The sequence below is a fragment of the Triturus cristatus genome, chromosome 5_2 (genome assembly GCF_964204655.1).
Source record: "Triturus cristatus chromosome 5_2, aTriCri1.1, whole genome shotgun sequence".
Taxonomy (NCBI): Eukaryota; Metazoa; Chordata; class Amphibia; order Caudata; family Salamandridae; genus Triturus; species Triturus cristatus.
Window position 1 is genome coordinate 10,043,137 of NC_140588.1, and position 23,169 is coordinate 10,066,305.

At 45.6% G+C, this 23,169-nt stretch overlaps 1 protein-coding gene across 1 annotated transcript in view; it reads left to right on the plus strand.

Annotated features, from left to right (window-relative positions):
• DNAH5 (dynein axonemal heavy chain 5) overlaps positions 1-23,169 on the plus strand; it is a 5,853,083-nt gene that overhangs the window by 3,874,130 nt on the left and 1,955,784 nt on the right. Inside the window, exon 53 of the mRNA XM_085606747.1 lies at positions 22,503-22,633. Within this exon, the coding sequence (XP_085462873.1) occupies positions 22,503-22,633 (131 nt within the window). The remainder of the gene's footprint in view (positions 1-22,502; positions 22,634-23,169) is intronic.

The following is a 23,169-nucleotide window of genomic DNA, read 5'->3' on the forward strand; positions in this document are numbered from 1 at the left end:
AGACATCGACCCGACACCGAAAACGACCTATGCACCCGGCTTCCCTGGGGCAGGTAACAGTGGTACCTCGGTTCTATCGTGGGTGTGGGCCCTCCAAGAGCTTAACTTTAAACTCCTGAACTTGAACTCCTCCTAGAAGTGTCTAGATTCTTGCATTTTCCAACCGCGACATTTCCCATAGGGTTTAATAGGGATCCCGACTGTAGTTTCACCACTGCACACGTCTCCCGTGGGTCCCCTTCCTCACTACCTTGGGTGGTTTCGTAAGGGGCCAGCCACCCTAAGTGCCCTAGGCACTGTCTGCAGAATTGTCTTGGTTCTTATACTACTTTTTAAATATATAGTTTGGTCCCCCCTGGGGCCCTATGATTCCAGTGCTAATTATTGTAACTATTAATGCTTTATTGACTTGTATCTTTACCTCCAGCCTCATAAAGAGACTAGTGGGATTTGTTCTTAGAATAAATACATATATTTTGAATATATACCTGTGTGAACTACTCTTTCATTTGGTAATTCAAGAGGTTATCCATGGTAAAACAATAAGCTTAACACTCCTTCAAGACTTAGCCTGAAGGCTACTCTCCACAGCTACCACTAGCATAGCTTTCTTTAAAGGTTGTCTTTTAACCTATCACCTTAAGAGTCGAATTGGACTGGTGCAAGGTGTCCCCTATAACTAGTGGACAGCATATGCCAGGCCAACTTCTCACAATTATACAGTAAAGACTAGGGGAACACCCGTGTGGGGGACGCTGGTGTGCAACAATATCCTCCCCTCTCCCATAGCCGTGAAGCCAATATCCCAATTACAGGGGGAAATAGGAGGAGGGGGGGAGGCTTGGCATAGTCTGGATTGTTAACAAAGAGGAGCAACAAGAGAAAGTGCTCGCTAACGAAAGAAGATTACATGTTCAAGTTCCATATCATTTATCTGTCGATGTGTAGCAGTCCATCAAGATCAGTCATCTGTGAGGCAGAGAGATTATGAACCAAAGAAATAACAATGAGAGGAACTGATGCCCTCCGCCAGCCGCTCGGTTTTCAACAAATGCGGAGTGTCCGGCCTGAAACGAAGACCATGGGCGTCTGCATTGCAACACAACAGGAGTAGAAAAATGAGGCGGATGGTTCTGAGTATCAGTCAGAGCCAAGCGACGGAGATCTCGAGATGCACTCCTGGGATTCTCTGTGAGGTGAGTCCTTTCGGACAGCCGCAAGAAAGTTGTCGACCTGCTGCCCATTGGTAAAGAAGTGCTGCTTGCCTTGGTGTGTGACTGGCAGACGGGCTGGATACAATAATGCATATTCGATTTGCACCTTGCAAAGTTTTTCGCTTAGCCGGTAAGAACTTGCATCTCGCCTCCTGGACAGCGGCTGTGAAATCTCGATATATGGTGAATTTGTTGCCTTCGAAGTGAAGATTTTTCTTGTCTCTGGCTAGTTTCAGAGCGGCGTCACAATCTCGATAGTATAGAAGGCGAGCAGCTATCCGGTGCGGGCTACATCCCGGGGGAGGCCTAGGGCCCAAGGAGTGATGAGCTCGTTCCACAATCAATTGAGTAGAGAAGGCCTCAGCGCCAAAGGTGGTGCGCAGCAGGCGCTCGATGAAGTCCTCCATACGCCCAGTGTTGGTACTTTCGGGGATCCCAATGACGCGAATGTTGTTGCGCCTACTGCGCGCCTCCAAATCCTGATTTTTGTCCGCAATTACCTTCAGAAGTTTGTCCATTTGCGGTGTCACTTGAGTCGTGGCGTCTTCATTGTCAGAGATTCGCTTCTCCACTTCCTTGAGTTGCTCATCGTGTTTCTCCACTTTTAAGACTATAAAGTCCATGCGGCTGTTCATGGAATCCATTTAATTGGAAAGGTCCGCAAGGCTGTGTTGCATGGCTAGGAGGAGAGTTTTGACTTTGTCGACTTCGGTAGGCGGAGGAGCCAGTGCCTGCTTGTCTATGGGTGTCTCTAGATCCTCGGAGCTGGAGCGGGTGGCCACCTTTTTTGTGTCAAAGAGGAGCTTGGACTGGCGGCCATCAGGCTTCCCCATGGCGGTGAAATTGGGAGATGTCGGAGGTGAAGCACCAGAGGAAGTCAGGAATTGATGTCTGTGCACCGATCATCGCCTAGGTGAGCTCCCCCAGAGAGACCCTCGTGATCGACGAGTTCTCAGGAGGTGACCACCAGGGGTTTTGCCCTCGCCTGGGCTCTGAGTGTGTACGGAGCGCGACGTTCACGCCTTTGTAGTGGCCGCCAGACCGAGTCTGCAGAAGTCTCCGAATGGGAAGGCAGCCCGTCCCCTACAGCGATATCAGGGATAGGGAGTTGTTCAAAGAGTGGACCAGCAGAGAAAGAGTTAGTATAATAGTGTGGCACAGGTGAAACAGCTTGCAGGGTGCCTACAACACCTCACCCCTATGGACAGTAGCTGACGTGAGATCCAGGGGAGAAGTGCTGCGAGACCTCTGGCAAACCCTGCAGGTACCCAGTGGGTGTAAGGCAACAATGTCTGTACGTTTTGCACCATGTGAGTGGCCTCTGCTGATGCGCCCACCACCGTCGGGGAGTCAGCAGAAAATGGCAACCACAGTGGCCAGCTCCGCAAGAATAGCCAAGTGTAGTCGGTGTGAAGCGCCCTATGGCACAGGCTCAGTCCCCAGCGCGACCAAGCTGAAGTGGTGCTGTCAAAGCGGCATCGGAGGCTGAAGTCACAGGGAGGGCACTGTGAAGCGGTGGGAGCGTCAGCCGGGGTATTAAATATTTGTTGCAAGTTCAAAAAGTGTGCACCAAGGAGCACTGCTCGGGTAATGCAGGATACCAGCTCTGATGACGGTGACCACGGGGACCCCAAGGGCTGGCCCGTCGTGGGATGCTAATGAGTGCTGGTCGTGAGCTGTGCCGATCCGCGTAGCGCTGAGGGCCGCAGGACCACACCGGGCAATGTATCAGGTGGATGAGTGGGCAGAGCACTTTTTCCCCCTTCTCCGTCCATCAAAGAAGAATCCTGCCGTTAACATGGAGGAGATGTGAGAGGGCAATGTGGCGGTATCGCAGCGATGGTGCTGTGGCGGCGCTGGCAGGCTGGGCGTATTTCCGTGCAGGTCGACTGGGGCCCAAACGCCACGCGGGATCCCCGTCACTCGCCTACCTGCTCCGGCCGCCGAGGACCTCCGTCAGGCTCTGCACACGTTCCGAGCACGGATCTTTGTGCCACCTAGCAACCTCCAGCGGCTTCCGCGAATGCAGATCTCGGCACCGGAATGGAGCCACCGGATTCTGAAGTCGCGGCAGGCACTTTCAGCAGGAAAGTCACGTGTATTAGGAGGAATGATGGCAAATTCTGCTGCCAAGCATCCAGAGCCTCGCAGGCGTGCGGTCATCTTGGTCATGCGCCACCTAGCGCCCCCCTTTTTTGAATTACATTTTATATATACTTTTATGGTTATGGTTATACTTAACTGAAATAAAGTTTTTGATGATGATAGTGGATATAGATTTGTGCTGGATTTCCCTCTGCCGTGGTATCTGTTATTGCTGGAGAGAAGAGAGATTGACCTAGCAAGAGCAAAATGCCTGATAGGGTGGAACAGGATAGTGAGGTATGAGGAGTGAGCATGTGGTTTTGGTTAACAGGACAGTAGAAGACAGTGGGTTTAGGGAAGAAAATGATGGGGAACCCTACAAAGGTGGTGATGGTGCTCAGAGGTCTAACACTGTTGTGAACGGACAGTCAGTGTGTGAAGTTGTAATGCACAGTGTGGCAAATGAAATAACAAACACCCTTATTCAACAGTGGAACAGCAGCATTATACTAGATATTTGAGCACTGATTCTGGCTCTGAGGATAAAACAGCCAATCTGCCTAGAACAGAGAAAATTAGGCCAAAGAATAGGATAGTCGATTAGACTACATAATGCACAAAAGAGCTGGAAATCACACTAAAATATAGTAGGTTGAATGAGCTACTCACCGTTAGTCTTAAGAAAGGTGTGGGATGTCTGGAGAACTTCGGGCACAAGACCATTCACACATACAAGAGAATACAAATGGAGAACGGTTCCATTAATACATGAATTGAATCATATATACGATTGGAAAAATGTCCGGGTACATCTTCTATAATGTCCGTATCTCTTGACATTACCCTGGAAAAGGTTGAGGAAAGGAATTTACTGTTTGCCTGTTCCAAATTAGGATTTTAATCGCTATGAAGAATTAGAAATACAGCTTGGAATGCAAAACTTATACTTGGATTGAACATTACAGTGGTTGGGAATTGCTGCTACAGGCTTCTTTTGAAATATATGTGACGTATGAACTGAGTACCTCGCCCATCTTGACAGAAATGCACAAAGGAACATCAAATATTCCTTCTCCTGAATCGAACTTGCATCATCTTCACTGTTACTCAATGAAAGAATAAGCTCAATCATCTTTTCCTATGCAATTCAAGGAATGTTAACAAGCTAAAAACAATAAAATACAAAAATATTGTGAAATGGATAGGTGGATAAAGGGTTTGGATGGAACACATGTCGACTAATGTTTGTGTAATGACGAAGCTCGAAGCGCAATCAAATGAAGTGGTTTATTAAGTCGGAAGGAACAATTCATCCCACAGACATGTATCCAGCATCTGTTGTCAGGCAGTCTCGCCCTGCATTTCCAACTGTCAGCTGACAAAGCACTAGCGACCACCGACATGACACAACACACTGCCCATGCAGGAAACATACACGCGGGGCAAATACTACATATCTCTTTTACGTATAAAAGTAAACACAAATGCATATCAAAAACAAGATCATAATACAATCTCTACAAGATGTGAATAAATTAAAATTAACTAAGACTTTACAAATGTTAAATGCTACAAAAGGTTACCACAATAATATTTCTGGAAAAAGAACTAAAAAAAAAGAAACAAAAAAACGAATACATTTAAACTCATTATATACTCTTAAACAGCACACAGAACAGATAAAACATTGGGAGAATAACATTATCTATATTATCTATATTTCAAAGGCAATCCTACATGTCTAACACTTATTCACAAAGGCTCTGAGGATACTTTATCTCTATCAGTGATACATTGAACTACACTGAACTCATTAACAGACAGTTTAAACATCCGTGACATAAATAGGATAATGAATTAAAATATGTTCAGAATACTACTGGAAAAAAAGATATCTGAATACATAACATAAATGCAGATGTGCAGAGTATAATATGTTATTTATTTCTATTGAGTATAGGGATGGGCTATGATTTATGGGAGAAAAAGTTGGTCCTGATATCCTTTCTCTCCGTTTTTTTAAATGTCCATTGTTTTTTAAGAAGTAAAGTACATACCCGGCGTGGGTCTGTGAGAATCATTATAATGAATAATCTGTCATGACCTTAGTACATTGGCATGAGCATCGCTCATTCAGTTGTCATGGAGTAAACACTGTCATGGTCAGAAATCGTATAATTTTCAAAAGAAAATGGCCACAAAAGCACCGTCCCAGGAGTGCCCCAAACTTACATCAAAGCCCAATTTCTAACCACTCTAAAGACAAGAGAGGGAGATACAGATACAAGACTACACAAGCGTAAAATAATGCAAATGTAAAGGACTTTTATGTAAATTGAGCTATCCAGATAAAAGCAAAGGTAAACATTAGGAATAGTCTAACAGCAAAAACTACTGGGCAAGTCTATCTATGACGTGTTCTGCATTATGCATTGGAAGGACTCACTGATGAGGACCATTAGAGAGAGGAGTATATTTCCTGGCAGCCGCTCATCAGCCTTTCTGTCATCTTTAAAGATCTGCAAAAGTTTGTCTCAATGTGCTGCAATGGAATGCTTCCAAAATCCCTTGTTTTTCTTCCCTGTGGAGCCCTCAGCCTGGAGTCTCAGCTGAATATTTGAGGTCTCTGGACCGTGTCATTGCCATAGGGTTAATTGGTGATTTCTATCTCATGGTGTTCGCCCACTTGGAAAGCACGAGGACCAGATTGATTAGTTTGGTAGTGACCTTGGTGCTTTTGGTTCTGTGGAATATGCTTAACAAGCAGGCTTCTTTGTTTTCAAGTCGCTGCCTGCTGGTTACTGAAGTGATACAGCACCTAACATCGTACCAGAACAAGGGCAATTTATTAGAAGACAATAACATATGTGGTGAGTCAGCTGGTGTATAATGGTGTCTAGGACAGGCTGCTGTTGCTCCAGGAAAGAACTATTGTATGGTGTACGGTAGGCTCTGTGTAATATTGTAAACTGAATACATTTGAAACAAGCATTCCTGGAAACTTTCCAGGGGTATTCCATTTTTTTCTCCCATTCATTATTGTTCTGTATCCACCCCAAACATTGTTCCCTTTGATCTCTAAGGGGCTGAAGAGACACCTCAGTATGTTCAAGGAGGGTTTTTAAAACCATCTAATGAATCTACATTCATTCTTTGTCCTTCCTCTCTCTTCATAGTGAAAATTAATACATACTAGACTCTGCAGCTCTGCATGTATGGCTTATGCCATGCTGTTCTTTAATGTGAATAATTTATTAACAAAGTTATTTAAAAAAAACTGTGAACAAGGAAATACATACGTCTGCTTCTCTTATCAGTTTCTCGCTGGCAAAATACTGTTAACATCCGCTTTGGTGGAACTATATTTTCATAAAGTTTTGCCTTTTACTCTAGCAGAATATTGATTTAACAAGAGAGATTAAGTGATTTGCATAGAATCACCGGATGTTGCGTGGCGTAGCCGAGACTCCAGCTGAGATCCCCAGCTCTCAAGTCAGCAGCTCTGGCCTCTGTGCACATCCTCTCCACTCCCGTATTATCTGTCAGGGAGCTCTTTCCTTCTACGGGATGATGATTGATGAAAACAGCTCTTTATTCATTACATAGGCGAAACCGATGCATTACTAATGCTTGTTTCAAGTTACTGTTGTAGTAATCATATATGTGTGAATCTGTGTTTTTATTAGTACTCTTTTTTCCAAATAATGTGTTAAATATAGCATATATATATATATGTATTACCTACTTGCGGTCGCCAGTAGGTAGTTATAGTTAGGACCTATTATCCATAGGAAATCCGCAACATTCTATTTGGAATAACTTTGGCGCTGGTTGACGAATCTTTGCAAAATGTTCAAAACTGGTGGGGCGCTCCGGTCCGCTCCTATCCTGAAAGTCTCGGGGTGATTCGTCAAGCGGGGGCCGAGAAAAAAGGGGGTCCCAAAACGTGTTTTCCCCATGCAATTTTCCATAGGAACCTTTAATCGCAGCTACAGCCCGAACTGCTGAACGGAATTACACCAAATTTGGCAAAAAGGTAGCCCTTGGTTCAGAGTAGTGCCTTTTGGTTAAATGGTGTAAAACCGTTCAGTAGTTCCTGATAAAATCAAAAGTAGAATTACATATATATCTGGGTAGAGCCTAACCACACATCTCATCGTGAGATCTGATTGGCTGTCAGCGCTTCATCCAAGAAGTGTTGGCAGCCATCTTGGGACCAATATACATGATAGCACCTCATTAAAAAGCATTGCAGTTAATAAAGGTTTTAAGACTTTAGTTACATTAAAAATCATTTGTTGATGGTACCATACTCATTTTATCAATTGTGGTGTGTTCTAAGGTGATTTTACCATGTGCAAAAGCCTTCTGCTGGGATATCATGAATCATGTTTGAGAGAAAACTATCTTCTCATGCTTTTCTCACATAGGTTTGGAAGGTGATCTATAAGCTAAACTGAGAGCATATTTTCTGTAAATTCACATTATCTTTCTCAGTCATGTGAGAATGAAGTCTGACATTCTCAGTAGAACATGTACATCCAACAAGGGCAGAGACTGTCAGTTGATTCCTTTGTGTTCTACTGCAGCTTCCCAGAGTGCTCTAAAGAACAACTAGAGCGCTAACAGTCCTACTTATGACAAACATATTGCACACGTGAAGCCCTGGTGAGCAGTAGCTTTACTACAGTTATCTAATGAGCAACTAGAGTGCTAACATTCTGAATTTATGGCAAATGTGTGACACATCTGAATGCCTTCTTGATGGAATCAAAGTAAAAAACTGAAAGTATTTCCTACTGAGGAGACTGTAGTAAATGAGGAAATTAGGAAACTTCATAACAAATAAATCTCCCAAGATGGCCACCAGAGACAAAAGAGCCCAAATGTAGCACAAATATCACCCAGATGTAGCCCAAGTATAGCCCAATGACAGAATGTCCCAGAGTGTTCTAAAGAACAACTAGAGTGCTAACAGTCTTACTTATGACAAAAGTATGGCACACCTGAAGCCATCTTGATTGGAATAAAGTGGTAACACTTAAAACATTTAATTTAAAAAGGAACACAATGAGGGGGTTCATTTTGCCATAGAAATTATGATTAGTGCTGAAGACAGAAAAATTAGGGCACATTTTGAGTGACTTCTCAAATCCTCTTCTATTTCATTAAAAAATTCGGACATGCAGACTGAAACATGCACTTTTAATACCAGCAGCAGACGTCCGTGGTGAGCAGTATCTTTACTACAGTGATCTAATGAGCAACTAGAGTGCTAATATTCATTCAGAATTTATGGCAAATGTGTGTCATATCTGAATACCTTCTTGATGGAATCAAAGTAAAAAACTGAAAGCATTTCCTATTGAGGAGACTGCAGTAAATGAGGAAATTAGGAAACTTCATAACAAATAAATCTCCCAAGATGGCCACCAGAGACAAAAGAGCCCAAATGTAGCACAAATATCACCCAGATGTAGCCCACATGTAGCCCAATGACAGAAGTGTGCAAAACACTTTTTATTTTTTGTGTTTTTGCAGTTTTATATAGTGCAAACTTGTCAGGTATTTGAGTGCTTTACATGAGCATTGGTTACATCACACAAGAACAAATTCATTTTGGTTGTAGACATGGGGAGATCAAGTGATTTGACCAGAATCACAGAATGTCGAGCTGAAGCAGAAACTCCAACCTGGTTCCCCAGTTGCAAAGTCTGCAGCTCTGGAAGTAACACCACATCCTCTCCCCTATGTGCAACATTTAATCAAGTGGTCAACTGGATAAAAAAACATAAAGATAACAAATATTTTAAAAGTGCTTTGTCGCTATTTGAAAACTCAGAAAATATGTCCTCATTTTAGTTTTTTAGAGCACTAACCATAATTTTGATGCAAATAAGACCCTCTCATACATGTAATTTCTAAAGGAAATGCCCTAGGTATTACAGTTTTGATTACATCAAGATGACGTCAGGCGTTCCACACTTTTGTAATAAATATAGAATGTTAGCAATCTAGTTGTTCATTAGGATACTGTTGAGAGGCAGAGGCCAGGGGCACGGACTCTGAAAATTGAAGGCAGGTAGGAGGGTGCAGAGGCAACAATTTGACCACACTGGGCAGGCAGGAAGGGCAGTAGCAGCACAACAGACTATGGAGGGCAGTGGAAGGGGGGCAGGGGCAACAAACCAACAATACTGGACTGGCAAGAGAGGCTGTGGCAATATAATAGACCATTGTGGGCAGAAGGAAGAGGCAGTGGTTGTACAACCATACATGCCAACAGACCCGATTCAGCTAGGAAACGCCCAATGTTTTTAAGCTCAAATGGGCTTTATTTGATCTGTCTCCTTTCTACAATCTCCTATTTTTCATTGTAAGTCGATGGGGAAAATCAATACCCCAGTTTTTTTTCAAGATCTCCCTCTTACCAAGTTCAAAAAGTTAGCAAGAATGGTACATTGGATCATGGAAGGCAGGAGGAATTGGGGTATGGACATGGACTTGGATAACAGAGGACAGGAGGGACATGGAGAGGTGCACCAAACTGACCCTACAGGGTAGGCATCAGGGTTTGCAGCAGCACAATACACCACACAGGGCATGCAGGACGGGAGTGCAGCACAACAATCCATAGGAAGCAATAGGGAGGGGACAGGACCATGCACATGAACAACAGAGAACAGAGGGGAAAGAGGCAATGGTAGCTAGCTGACCATAATGGACAGACAGGAGAGAAAGCTGCAGCATAGCAGACCATAAAGGGCAGGAGGGACGGATCAGGGGCATTACAATGAAACAGACTAGCCAGGAGGGAGGGAATAGGGGTCTGCACATGGAAACAGAGGGCTGGGGGCAAGGGGGCAGGGCAGGAGCAGCAAGATGACCATGGAGGTCAGGCAGGATGGGCACTAGAAGCAAGACACGCCATGGAGAGCAACAGTGAGACTATGATGGCATACACACAGACCATGGAGGGAAGGTGGGAGGGGGTCAGGGGCAGCTAGCTGACCACACAGGGAAGGTGGGAGGGGTCGTGGCAGCACAGAAGACCATGCATGGCAAGCGGGAGGGTTAGTGGCAGCACAATGGCTATGATGGGCAAGAAGGAGGGTGCAGGGGCATGCACAAAGGACCATGGAGGATAGGAGGGAGGGTCAGGACCTGGGCACAGACAAGAGAGTTCAGGGGAAGGGGCCTCACAACAGACCACGCGGGGCAGGCAGGAGGAGCAGTTGCAGCACAACAGACCAGGGAGAGTAGAAGGATGTGGCAGTAAAATGGACCATGGAGGACAGAAGGAAGGTGATAGGGGCATGGAATGTGGACAGGCAGGGTGGAGGTGGCAGGGAAAGGTTGCAGTCATCTGACAATGCTAGGCAGGTGGGAGGGGAGTGGCAGCTCAACAGAACACTCAGAGTAGATAGGAGTGGCAGGTCCATGGAACATGGTGGGCAAAAAGGATGGAGCAGGGGCATGCACAAAGACATCAGAGCGCAGGGGGAAGGAGAATAGGGGCAGCAAGCTAAGCACAGAGGCTAAGCAGGAGGTCAATTATGGGGCATAAAATTGGGCAATGGAGGGCAGGAGGAGTGGACTGGTATATCATGCTAAATGGAGGGCAGTGGCAGCACATCAGACCATGCATGGCAGGTGGGAGGAGGCTAGTCCATGGATTCAGACAACAGAGGATAGGGAGGAGGTGGATGGAGCAGCAAGCTAACTGTTCAGAGATGTCGGGTATTAGGAACTTTATTGTTTTTAAAATGTGTGTCTGTGTGAACTACTTGAAATATGAACAAGTATGCAGCATAATCTCACTTTTATTCAGGAAGAAGAGGACGTTTGTGACTGTGACTCTGGGCTCACTTGGCAGAAACACCCCCTGACCCCCCACCCCCCATCGCAAAATGTAATGCCTGTGAAAAGGATAGGTGAACGCAGTGTTATATAGAATATAGTCCTGAGAGCACAATTGAAAATGAAAACTAGATATAGTGTATGGTATAAACTATGCACCAAAAAGTGTGATATAAGATGAACCGGGGCGTGAAATATAATATGCAATACATTGTGCGCAATTACAGATTCATTGGAGAGCGCGAGATAGCACAGGCACTAACGCGTGCTATGCGATATGCACCTTGGAGTGTAATATGTACAGGGCAGTGTTGTGTAACCTAACTACTAAAGTTGTAATATAAAATAGGTGCAGGGGAGTGTAACGTTGCATATGCACTGTGACAAAGATATGGATCCCAAATTGTAATATGTATGGCATAGTGCTGTGCGTTATAACATAGGCATCGAGGAAGGCACCTTAGATGGGGCAATATAACCCGTGCGAAGGCAAGTGTGGCATGACATATTCACGGGGTGGTGTTACAGTGCACATGGGCTAGAGAGTGTCATAGCATACGCACTAGCTGGTGGAATACAACACATAGGTGTGTGGCACTCGGCGGGCACTGGTGGGTGTAAAACAGCCTTGGGCTCAGCCAGGAGCACGCTGTGACTCTCAAGTGAGGTTCGTCTCCTTTCCAGAGAGTAAAATAAAAAGTATTACACATCCGGCGGTGGATGTGTGCTTTATTAACCGTGAGGGGGGTTTCTTGCATAGTTTTGGTCAAATTTTTTGTCGAATCCCCTTTGAATGGCTTGGTCTGCGCTTGTATTAAATGTGCCTGTCAATAGCTACCCATGTTTGTATAAATAAACGACAAGGGTGTCTGCTTGCAGAGTACCCACCGGCGGGGGCGCCGGGATTAGGCACGGTAGGGCATCACACACGTCAGAGCTTCACTAGCGGTGTAAATACATTCCACGTGGATTCATTGTATGCATAGTCGACTTTTAATGAATATCACGCAAATCGTCATGGTGATAGGTACGTACGGTTTGTCCAGCATGTCCTAGGTGTTTCTATAAATATATTTTTTGAAGAAAAATAAAAAACAAAGGCCGGCCCCGGGGGATGGGGTCCCCAGGGCCATAAGTGGCCTGAGGAGGGGGGCAAAGCAGCCCCCCTCCTAAAGAATACATTTTTTTTTTTAAAAAGGCCATGCCTCGGGGGCTGGGGTCCCCGGGGCCGATTAAGGCCTCAGGAGGGGGGGCAGGCCAATAAATTAGAAAAAGAAGTGGGGCTACACAGCCCCCCTTCTTAAAAAATAAAAATAAAAGACCGGCATCACGCTGAAGGCCACGCCCCGCCTTGCCGCACTCTGCAAACGTGCCCCCTGGCGAGTTGTAAGTTGGGGAATTAATTCCCCTTCAATACTGAGGGTCCCTGAGGGCCAACTAGCCAAACAGGTATCTCCAGTGTGCGCCAGGGAGCTGCGTTGCAGACAGGTGTTCCGAGGCCACGCCCCTTTTTACACCTCTCTGCAACGCAGCTCTGTGGCGCTTACTGGAGGTACCTAGTGGTCTAGTTTGACCCTAGGGACCCTCAGGATTCAAGGGGACTTAATCTCCCAACTTAAAACGGCCACACGGCTTGTTTACACAGTGGGGAAGGGAGGGGACGGGCCTGAGGTGACATGTGCAAACACGCCCTATGGCGCATTTTAAGTTGGGGAAATAATTTCCCTTCAATCCTGAGGGCCCCTGGGGGCTAACTAGCCCACCAGGTGCTTCCAGTAAGCGCCATTGCGCTGCGTTGCAGAGAGGTAGTCCAGGTCGTGCCACTTTTTACACCTCTCTGCAACGCAGCTCTGTGACGCTTACTGGAGGTACCTAGTGGGCTATTTGGACCCTAGGGACCCTCAGGATTCAAATGAACTTAATCTCCCAACTAAAAACGACCACAGGGCGTGTTTACACAGTGGTGAAGGGAGGGGGCGGGGCCTGAGGTGACAGGGGAGCTCCGGATTGAAGAGCAATCAATTCCCCATTTTAAAACGTGCCACAGGGCGTGTTTGCACACATGTCACCTCAGGCCCCGCCCCCTTCCTTTACCATTGTGCAAACGTGCCCTGTGGTGCATTTTAAGTTGAGGAATTAATTCCTCTTCAATCTTGAGGGGTCCCTGGGGGCCAACTAGCCTACCAGGTACCTCCAGTATGCGCCAGGGAGCTGCGTTGCAGAGAGGTGTTCAGAGGCCACGCCCCTTTTTACACCTCTCTGCAACACAGCTCTGTGGCGCTTACTGGAGGTACCCAGTGGGCTAGTTTGACCCTAGGGGCCCTTAGGATTGAAGGGGACTTAATCTCTCAACTTAGAATGGTGACAGGGCGCGTTTACACAGTGGTGAAGCGAGAGGACGGGGCCTTACGTGATGTGTGCAAACACGCCCTGTGGCACGTTTTAAGTTAGGGAAAAAATTCCACTTCAAACCTGAGGGACCATGGGGGCCAAGTAGCCCACCAGGTGCTTCCAGTAAGCGCCACTTCGCTGCATTGCAGAGAGGTGGTGCAGGCCATGCCCCTTTTTACATCTCTCTGCTACGCAGCTCTGTGGCGCTTACTGGACGTAATACGAATTCATATTTACTCACCTGTTATCAGGAGAGACCTCAGTGCTGCATCTTTGAGCCCAGTACTGATCCTGAAAAGTAATTCTAACCATACTTACCGGTAACTTGAATTTCCTTCCATAGGCTAACATTGTGAGAATTTGGCCTGGCATATGCTGTCCTCTAGTTATAGGGGACACCTTGCACCAGTCCAATTCGACTCTTAAGGTGATAGGTTAAAAGAAAACCTTTAAAGAAAGCTATCCTAGTGGTAGCTGTGGAGAGCAGCCTTCAGGCTAAGTCTTGAAGGAGTGTTAAGCTTATTGTTTTACCATAGATAACCTCTTGAATGACTAAATGAAAGAGTAGTCCACATAGGTATATATATAAAATATATGTATTTATTCTAAGAACAATACCACTAGTCTCTTTAAGAGGCTGGAGGTAAAGATACAAGTCAAACAAGCATTGATAGTTACAATAAATAGCACTGGAATCATAGGGCCCCAGGGGGGGACCAAACCATATATTAAAAAAGTGGTATAAGAACCAAGACAATTCTACAGACAGTGCCTAGGGCACTTAGGGTCGCTGGCCCCTTACAAAACCACCCAAGGTAGTGAGGAAGGGGACCCACGGGAGACGTGTGCAGTGGTATAAACTACTGTCGGGATCTCTATTAAACCCTATGGAGAATGTTGCGGTTGGAAATTACAAGAATCTAAACACTTCTAGCAGGAGTTCAAGTTCAGGAGTTTAAAGTTAAGCTCTTGGAGGGCCCACACCCACGAGAGTACCGAGGTACCCTTGTTACCTGCCCCAGGGAAGCCGGGTGTATAGGTCGTTTTCGGTGTTGGGTCGATATCTGGTTTTCAATGGGAAAACGTGAAGAACTGCTGCTAGCAAGAAGCGTCGTCGATGTCGTGTAGATTGAAGATGTAGATCTTGAAGAGAAGGACCTGAAAGCAGAGGGGACAGAGTCTGGGTCACGGCACAGTGACCAGGGGGCTCAGGAGAAGGAGCCCTTCAATGTCGGGTGCTTCCAGGTGGAAGATGGGTAGCTTGGATCAGCTGCCACGGGCTCCAGGAGGCATCAAGGAAGGCCAGCTGCTGGAGGGCGACTGTCCCACGAAGGATGAGGGTCGCTGCGGTGTTAGTGTCCGGATTGGATCCACTAAGCCTTGGCAACCGCAACCCACGCAAGAATCAAGAAACAGCTACTGGTGCAGACCCACGAGGTCTGAGCGAGGTCTCCGGCGAGGAGACTGAAGAGCAGGCCTGGAGCAACCAGGGGACTCTTGAAAGTGAAGATTGACCTCCGCCAGGGCCCACCAGTCGAGAGACAAGGGACCGCGGGAGGCAGGAGACAGGATGCCCCTGAACCGGTTCCAGGCGGTGTATGCAGAAGGAGGCACTGGAGAAGCCTACGTGCAAGTCTGAAAGGCATCCTATGGTGCACCCACCCAGTTCCAATCCACATAGTCTGTCTGGGGAGGTGGGAACACCTCCCTGCAACAAGATCCCTATTGTCCAGCTGCCGTGGCTGGAGTTCTGCCCAGCAACAGGCAGCCAGAGTCATGTGGGTGGCGGGTAGCATCCATTTTGTATTACGTGTGCTCTTTTAAATTGGTGTCTAAAATCTGCCGCTTTTACCATATCGCCCCTCTAGCAGGGGGGAATCATGCCCTCACTCCCATGGCTGGATTGGGGGTATGATTCCAACATGTTTGACACCAAACACGACATGGTTCTGTGCAGCCACTCTCAAGTTATCACGCTATCGCGATTACTTATAATGCGGTTAAGAGTATATGGTATGGCTGCACTACAAACAACCTCGCAGTAGTTTCAACGAAGGTTGCAGAGGGGCCCTACTCAGGTAGGGGTTCCCCCTCACACATATCTCAGCACCCTGCCTTTTAGGATTTAGCAAGGCCTGCTTTAGGGGTGACCTATGAGGATATATGTGTTGTACTTAAGTGGGATACAGGGTACCTATATGCCTGTAAGGGGTGCAAGCACCACCTTACCCAGACTACAGTAGTGGTCTGGTGGTGTCAGTTTGTATGGCTGTCCCAGGGGTGGCACAATAAGTGCTGCAGCCCCTGGTAGGCCTCTGAGGGATCCATGCCCTGGGTACCTAGGGTACCATCTACAAGGGGCTGATAGGGTGTCCTCAGTATCCAATTGGTATGTACCTAGGGTACTCACATCGGTTTAGAGAGGAAGCAGATAGGCTGGGGTCCTGGATAGCAGGGCCACAGCCTGGCTAGAGTAAAAAAACAGTCAAAACATCAGCAAAAAGTTGGGGGCAACTATGCAGTCTATGCCACTCTCCTACGTAACCACCCCACCCACAAACGCAGGGACATTAAACTAACCTTGACCAGTTGAGTCTTCAGGTTCTAATTGGAAATATCTGAAGAGGCCATCTGCATTGGCATGGTTGCTCCCAGGTCTATGTTCCACTGTATAGTCCATCCCCTGTAGGGAAATGGACCACCTGAGTAGTTTGGGGTTTTCACCCTTCATCTGTTTTAGCCATAGGAGGGGCTTATGGTCTGTTTGAACAAGGAAGCGAGTGCCAACCAAGTATGGCCTCAGCTTCTTCAAGGCCCAGACCACAGCAAAGGCCTCCCTCTCTATAGCTGACCAACATTTCTCTCTGGGTGTCAACCTTCTGCTAATAAAAGCTACTGGTTGATCCTGGCCCTCTTCATTCAGTTGTGATAATACAGCACCTACCCCCACCTCAGATGCATCAGTTTGAACTATGAATTCTTTGGAGTAGTTGGGGCTTTGGAGCACTGGAGTAGAGCACATGGCCTGTTTTAGGTCATCAAAAGCTTTCTGACAGCTAACAGTCCACTGAACTTCTAAAAAGATTGCTTTATTTAATAGCAATCACAGACATGGTGGTCTGCTGACCTCAGCAGGAAGCCATCCCTGTGATTTTTGCGATTCCTAATGGGTCACAAATTGCTACCTACCTCATTAATATTCGCGAGGTAGGTCATTTGCTACCCACTGGGAATGGCAGAAATTGTTCAACACACTTTGGGCCAGATGTATGTAGGAACCATTTTGCGATTCCCTAATTGCGAATCCTTGCGATTCACAATTAGGAAATCGCAAAACGGCATGTTTGAAAGGGTGTTGAACACTATCTGCGATTCCTAGGGGGTAGCAAATGACCTACCTCATGAATATTAATGAGGTATGTCGCAATTTGCGACCCCCTGGGAATCGCTAAAATTACGGGGATGTTGACCTGCTGGGGTCAGCAGACCACCATGTCTGTGATTGCTTTTAAATAAAGCAAACATTTTTTAAAAAAATGCAGCCCGTTTTTCTTAAAGGAAAATGGGTTGTATTTAAAAAAGAAAAATGAAAAGTTTTCTTTTCATTTTCTAAGAGCAGGCAGTGGTCCTTTGGATCACTGCTTGCTTTGAATAAAGGTTTTCGCTGCCATTCCCAAAGGGGAACGGGTGCCTTGGGGACCCCTTCACATTTGCAAATGGGTTACCACCTGCTTGAAGTAGGTGGTAAAATTTGAATGTTTTACAACCGCATTCACGGTCACAAAACATTCATGCATACAATTAGGATTCGGTATTTGTGAGGACGCCCTGAACACGCCCCTTCCAAATACCGAATCGCAAACCCGTTCTGCGATTTGGTTACAGGTTACCGAATCACAAAATAGGGTTTGACGAACACAAAAATGCTTGATACATGTGACCTTTTCATACTTGCCATTTTGCGATTTCCTAATTGCGAATCGCAAGGATTCGTAATTAGTGAATCACAAAACATTTTATTAATACATCTGCCCCCCTGACACATGCTGGAAATAATGGCTGTTCGATATAGCAGTGAAATCATTTCCTGAGAAAGTGGAATGACTCACCCAGTAGCCAGTATGTTGCTGATCGAAGGTGTGATTTCACACTGTCTCAAGGCAATCACTGGGGAAGACTGACCCAAACAATGCAGTAGCTGAAACAGAGTGATGCAAATTACAGTCTCTGCGTATTGAACAGAAAACATTTGCTTCGCCAGACCTAAAATGGACTCATGACATTATGTAGTGTTTTAGAATACATTTATATTGACTGTCGGCAACTTGGAGTTAGGAAAATAAGACACGCACATTTATAGTTAAGCTTATCTGCCCCCAGACTAAAAAAACAAGCATTTGCAATGCAATAGGTCTCGCATTTGTGAGAGTTGGGGCTATTGGCGTTGTAAATGATAATGTTTTTTACCTGTTTGTTTTGGAGTTTAGTGGATGTATGTGGTGTGGACTAGAGCGGAATTATGCAGGTTATATTCAAATTGTTAGTTGTATATTTGTGTGTTGTCTAGTGTATTTGTATAGTGGAGTTGTATGCCATGGTGAATAGATAGTGGTGAGAGCTGCAGTGGATAGATAGATAGAAAGGAAGAATGAGAGGGATAGGTAGTTTGTGTAGGGAGCAGTTATTGAACTTGAGACAGAGTAGCAGAAATATGTATGAGAAAGATAGAAAGAAGGTGAGAGCAGGCCATTGACGCATAAACAGTGAAGTTTTGTGTATGCAGAAGACACCCTAAGAAGAGGAGGAGAGCGTGGGTTGGAGGGACAGAAACGTTGAAAAGTTATGGTATAGAAACTTTGCTTGAAAACCTGAGTCAACCACTTGAGAGAGGCAGAAGTAGTGTGTGAGAGAGCGAGAGGGTTGTGTGAGAAAGAGTACAATAGATAGAGGGACAAGTGGAAGGGGCACTGGGGGAGGCGAGAGGTGGCCTAGCGCACAGCGTGAGGAGGTATGGGGAGGTAGCATGTGTGAGTAGGCAGTATAGAGAGGAGACAGTTTGTGTGAGGGAGGGATGAGAGAGGGCAGTGGTATTGCGAGATGAGAGTGGGGAGTGTGTGTGAGAGAAAGATGAGAGGGGAAGTGGGTATGTGGGGGAGAGATGACTGTCCATGTGGGACAAACAGACGCAGAGCAGTAACAAAAACTGCCTATTGAGCAGGAGCAATACACATTTTACACTGACGGAGTACAAACACACTGATCCCTCTACAAGTGAAACACTTCGAGGGAAGGGATGCCGCTTGCTCAGGAAAAGCACCCCTCTAAAAACTCAGAAAGGCACTAATTTTGACTTTTGAAGGCCTGGTGTGGGGCTGCTCGTGTTTCCTGCACTAGAACAGGCTATGGATGCAAAGCTAGGCCTCCTCTGTGGGCATGAAGCAGCCAAATGCACAGTCAAAAACTCCTCTGCAGGGAGAATTATAGACAAGACCATCGGACCAAAAGGCATACAAAACCAGCAAGGCTGTGTGCGTATTTCACACCCTATAAACCAACAGACAAGTAAACACAGCAGGGAGTACAAAAGTAAGAAAATGCGAACCACAAAAAAGATGCAAAACACAGACACTACAGTAACATGGAGGCTGCACGGATTTCACAGCACAAACAACATAAAAAAAGGATGTGCCCCTCGTGCACGCACAATATACACCATAAAAGTTCACTCCCTGGAAGTAAGTTTAGATGCTCAGGGGGGCAGAAAGAGCCACAAACCTCCCTCGCTCAGCCACTCACCCAGACATAGATGGAGTTGCAGCACGGAGTTTCAGAAGCAGCAGAAAAAATAAGGTCAATGTCCTGGCTGTTTCGAAGCAGCGAGTTCTGCAGGTCTGCCGATCACCTCTTGTTATGCTAAGGGAGAGATGTTGTTTTTTGTTGTCGGAACCCTTAAGCCTCAGACATTTTGTGGCGAGGGAGAAGCTCAGACCAGACCACACAAACCTCTAATAGTGGGAGAGGCTGGTATTATTAATTTTCAATGTAATTTGACTTAATAAGCACGATTGTGCACATCTCAGACAGCGCCACATTTGGCGGACTGTCATAAGAGCTGGTGCTGACAAGTAAGTTCCGGTGCTGAGCACAGGAAACTGCCGGCTCAAACTAAGCACTGTCTCCTTATACAAAGTCATACAAGCATTGGCAAAGCTAATTGGTATCATAAGTTCTAATGAGTTTGTCAATGCTTTTTAGCCCGAAAAAAAAGAAAGGCTCTGATGCAGCCAGAGCCGACTGCGTCATAGGGCTTTTTTATTTTTTTACTTTCCGCCATGCTGCACGATAATCTTTCTGTTGTACTACATGGCTCAAAAAGAAAAAAATGACAAAGACAAATGCCCTCAGTAGACGAAACCTGTTGACTTTGCCAATGTTTGCTAATTATAGTGATTTTACAGGGTGCATAAGTAACCCCTTTTTCACTATGCTCTGCCTATGAGTGGTTTGGGGAGGCTTATTATTGGCAAAGTGAACGTTCAGATCCCAGCAGCTGCTGTCTCACACACACAGCATACTGGGAATTGGGGTTTGAAGATAAAAGTGCAACAAGGGACTCATGTTGGCCCTGGTGAAGATTTGACGCTTTCATTAAGTACATTTGCAATAACGATGGAAAAGGCAGCAGCTGATTGTACATCATGGCCCCATAAGGCTGTTAAATTATTTTTTTTTTTTTAAATGACTTGATCGTCTCTACCTAATCGAAGACCACAATGTAGCCACGAACATTACAGCCAGTGAGCAGTTGAAACATGCTCCACAGCCAATCCCACGAAAGCATTCCCATATCCAGTATTGGGTTAACATATTTACCCCCATCTGATCAGCTGCTTTGAATGCTATAAGTACAGGAGAAAGATCCTGCAGTGTCTTAATGTAACAAAAGACTTTTCTTTAAAAACCCGTACAGGCTTCTGAGGCAAACCTTAAATAAAGTACTGCCCTGGAGAAAGGTGGGCAACCTACCGGAGTATGCTTGGAATTTCTGGCTCTAACATTAGTTAGAAGCAGCGTGTCTTATGGACAGTGCCGATGAGTGGGTGGGGGTGCAGAGCAACACGGAGAGCAGGAAGTGAGGGTGGTGCAAAGCAGCACAGATTGGGGAGAGGGAGGGTGGGGGCAAAGCAGCACGAATGGCAGGAAGGGAGGGTGGGTCAAAGCAGCATAGACGGGGCAGGAGTGTGGGGGCAAAGAAATACAGACTGCAGCGGAGAGGGTGGAGGCAAATCAAGAAAACGTTTTGGGCTGCCGGCTTGTATAATAAGTTTGAAAGGTGTTCTCAGGGGTACAGTACAGAGCACATATGAGGGGGGCAAATACGCTCTGGTAAAGTGCAATTCTAGATTTTGACCGTCACTAAGTGAGACCCACACTCTTGTGACTCAGCTGTAATGGTGAGGGGGTGGGGGTGCCTTCGCACACTACCGCTTCGTTAATCATGGCAGGCGGCAGCCCCTTTAATTGGATTAGGGCCTGGCCAGCTTCCAGCTGCTCATCAGAGTCCCGCAGAAGTAAGAGCCGACCCGCAGCTCCCCGGTTCGGAGGCACACCGCCGCCGCCTCCTCCTCCCCCGTCACCATGGCCCGCCCGTGTAGTGCAAGTGGCGGCGGCGGCGACAGGTCACTCCGGCCTCTGCCGCCCCGCCTCCTCCTCGGGAAGCTGCGTCAACACCATGCGCTCTGAAGCTCAGGTGCTTTGAATGTGCATTGGTGTTTAGATCCATATATGTTGTCCCTTTTTCGAAATCACAAGGACGTTCCCGGTTTGCCAAATAAAGTTAAGAACGCAATTGTCAACGTTCTTGCTTGAGGGAGAATATGGTTGGCGTGTTAAAGTTATGATACGCGCCTACCTCAAGATTTATATTTACCGGTTTTGCCACTTGTGAATTTAATAATGTGGGACCACGAGTAAAGCTCTTACCTGGTGGCAATGGCTAGTCTGAATTTAAGAGTGTCTCACACATTGGAGTTGTACTTTTTTAAAACGTAACTTTTTTTTTGAACTCCTATAATCCAACTCAAGAAACACTTTCAACTGAATCTTAGTAATTTAATGTTGTACGGACAAAATACGCATGTTTCACAGCTGATTACATCTACTAACTGAACAAGCGGCAGGGAAAGCGTTCGCTTTCACTACTGCTTGTAAAAAAACAAAGAAGCCCGCGAGTGGTGCGCGCGCCACTGCGAGCCATGGCCTATTGGTGTCTATTACGCGCACCAAGCGCGTAATAGACACCAATAGTCCATGGGCAGAGCAATGCGCCCGCCTCTGGCCAATTACGTGCAGTCTTTTATAAAAAGATGCACGCTATGGCCAATTGCGTAGCACAAAAGGAATCGCACACGCACGAGCGTGTGCGATTCCTAGGTCAGCTTGAATACCCCGTTTTTCACCTTCTAAATGTCTTGCACTGCGCGAGCACTGCTGCGCAGTACACAGCTAGGCGCGAGACCTAAAAATCACTAATTTGGAAAATCTTTGTTATATTTTTGAAGACATTGTTTCATTGCAACCTGTAGGGTTGAAGATATACCGTCTTTGTCTGCTACTTATGCTAAAAAGTAAAAATACATTATTTAATTATCTGAATAACCTGCAAGGATGTCCCATTATATTCCTTTATGTTATAGGCAGGCTTAGGCTTCTTAAGGGCAACGCTACTTTTCTGTGAGTGAAGTTGTAAAGTCGCTGTGTGTTTTGTTTTTGACCGGCATGCACGTGTGCTACACTTTATGCTAAACTTGTGCAATATTTGTGAATGTTTGCTTTTTGTGTACCACCAGTGAATTTTGCAATGACTGATCTATGGTCGCAAAGCTATTCTGATGTAAAACAGTACATTTTCTTAGGTTGGTAATTTTTACTAATTCATTTTGTGTCTTGTAGGTGTCACGTATCATTCGCACACCCAGGGGCAATGCTCTTCTTGTTGGAGTCGGGGGATCGGGAAAACAAAGCTTAACAAGATTAGCATCATACATCGCCGGCTATAGTACATTTCAGATCACTTTAACTAGGTGAGTCACAATAAATTGGGTTTTGTTTGTGTATACATCATAATACTATATTTTGAATATTGATGTCCATAAGGTTTCTGCAAGTTGGGTTGAGTTGTGTTGTTATACATTCATGCCTTTACAAGACTGAATGAGATGTCAGGATATTCATTGCTAGTATATGCTTATAAAATATGCAAGATTACTCAATACTGACTTTACTTTCATTTTACACTTTTTAAAAAGATCATGCAAAATATTCCAGTTTATTCCATGTTTCCCTATCTCATTTGCCAATTTATTTCACCATTTACTGTTTTATTTAACAGTTTCTTATACCACAAACAAGACGTTTAGAGTGCAGTTGAAATACCAAGTGATACATTGAACTACACTGAACTCATTAACAAACAGTTTGAACATCCTTGACATAAATATGATAATGAATTAAAATATGTTCAGAATACTGTTCGAAAAAAAGATATCTGAATACATAACATAAATGCAGATGTGCAGAGTATAATATGTTATTTATTTCTATTATTGAGTATAGGGAT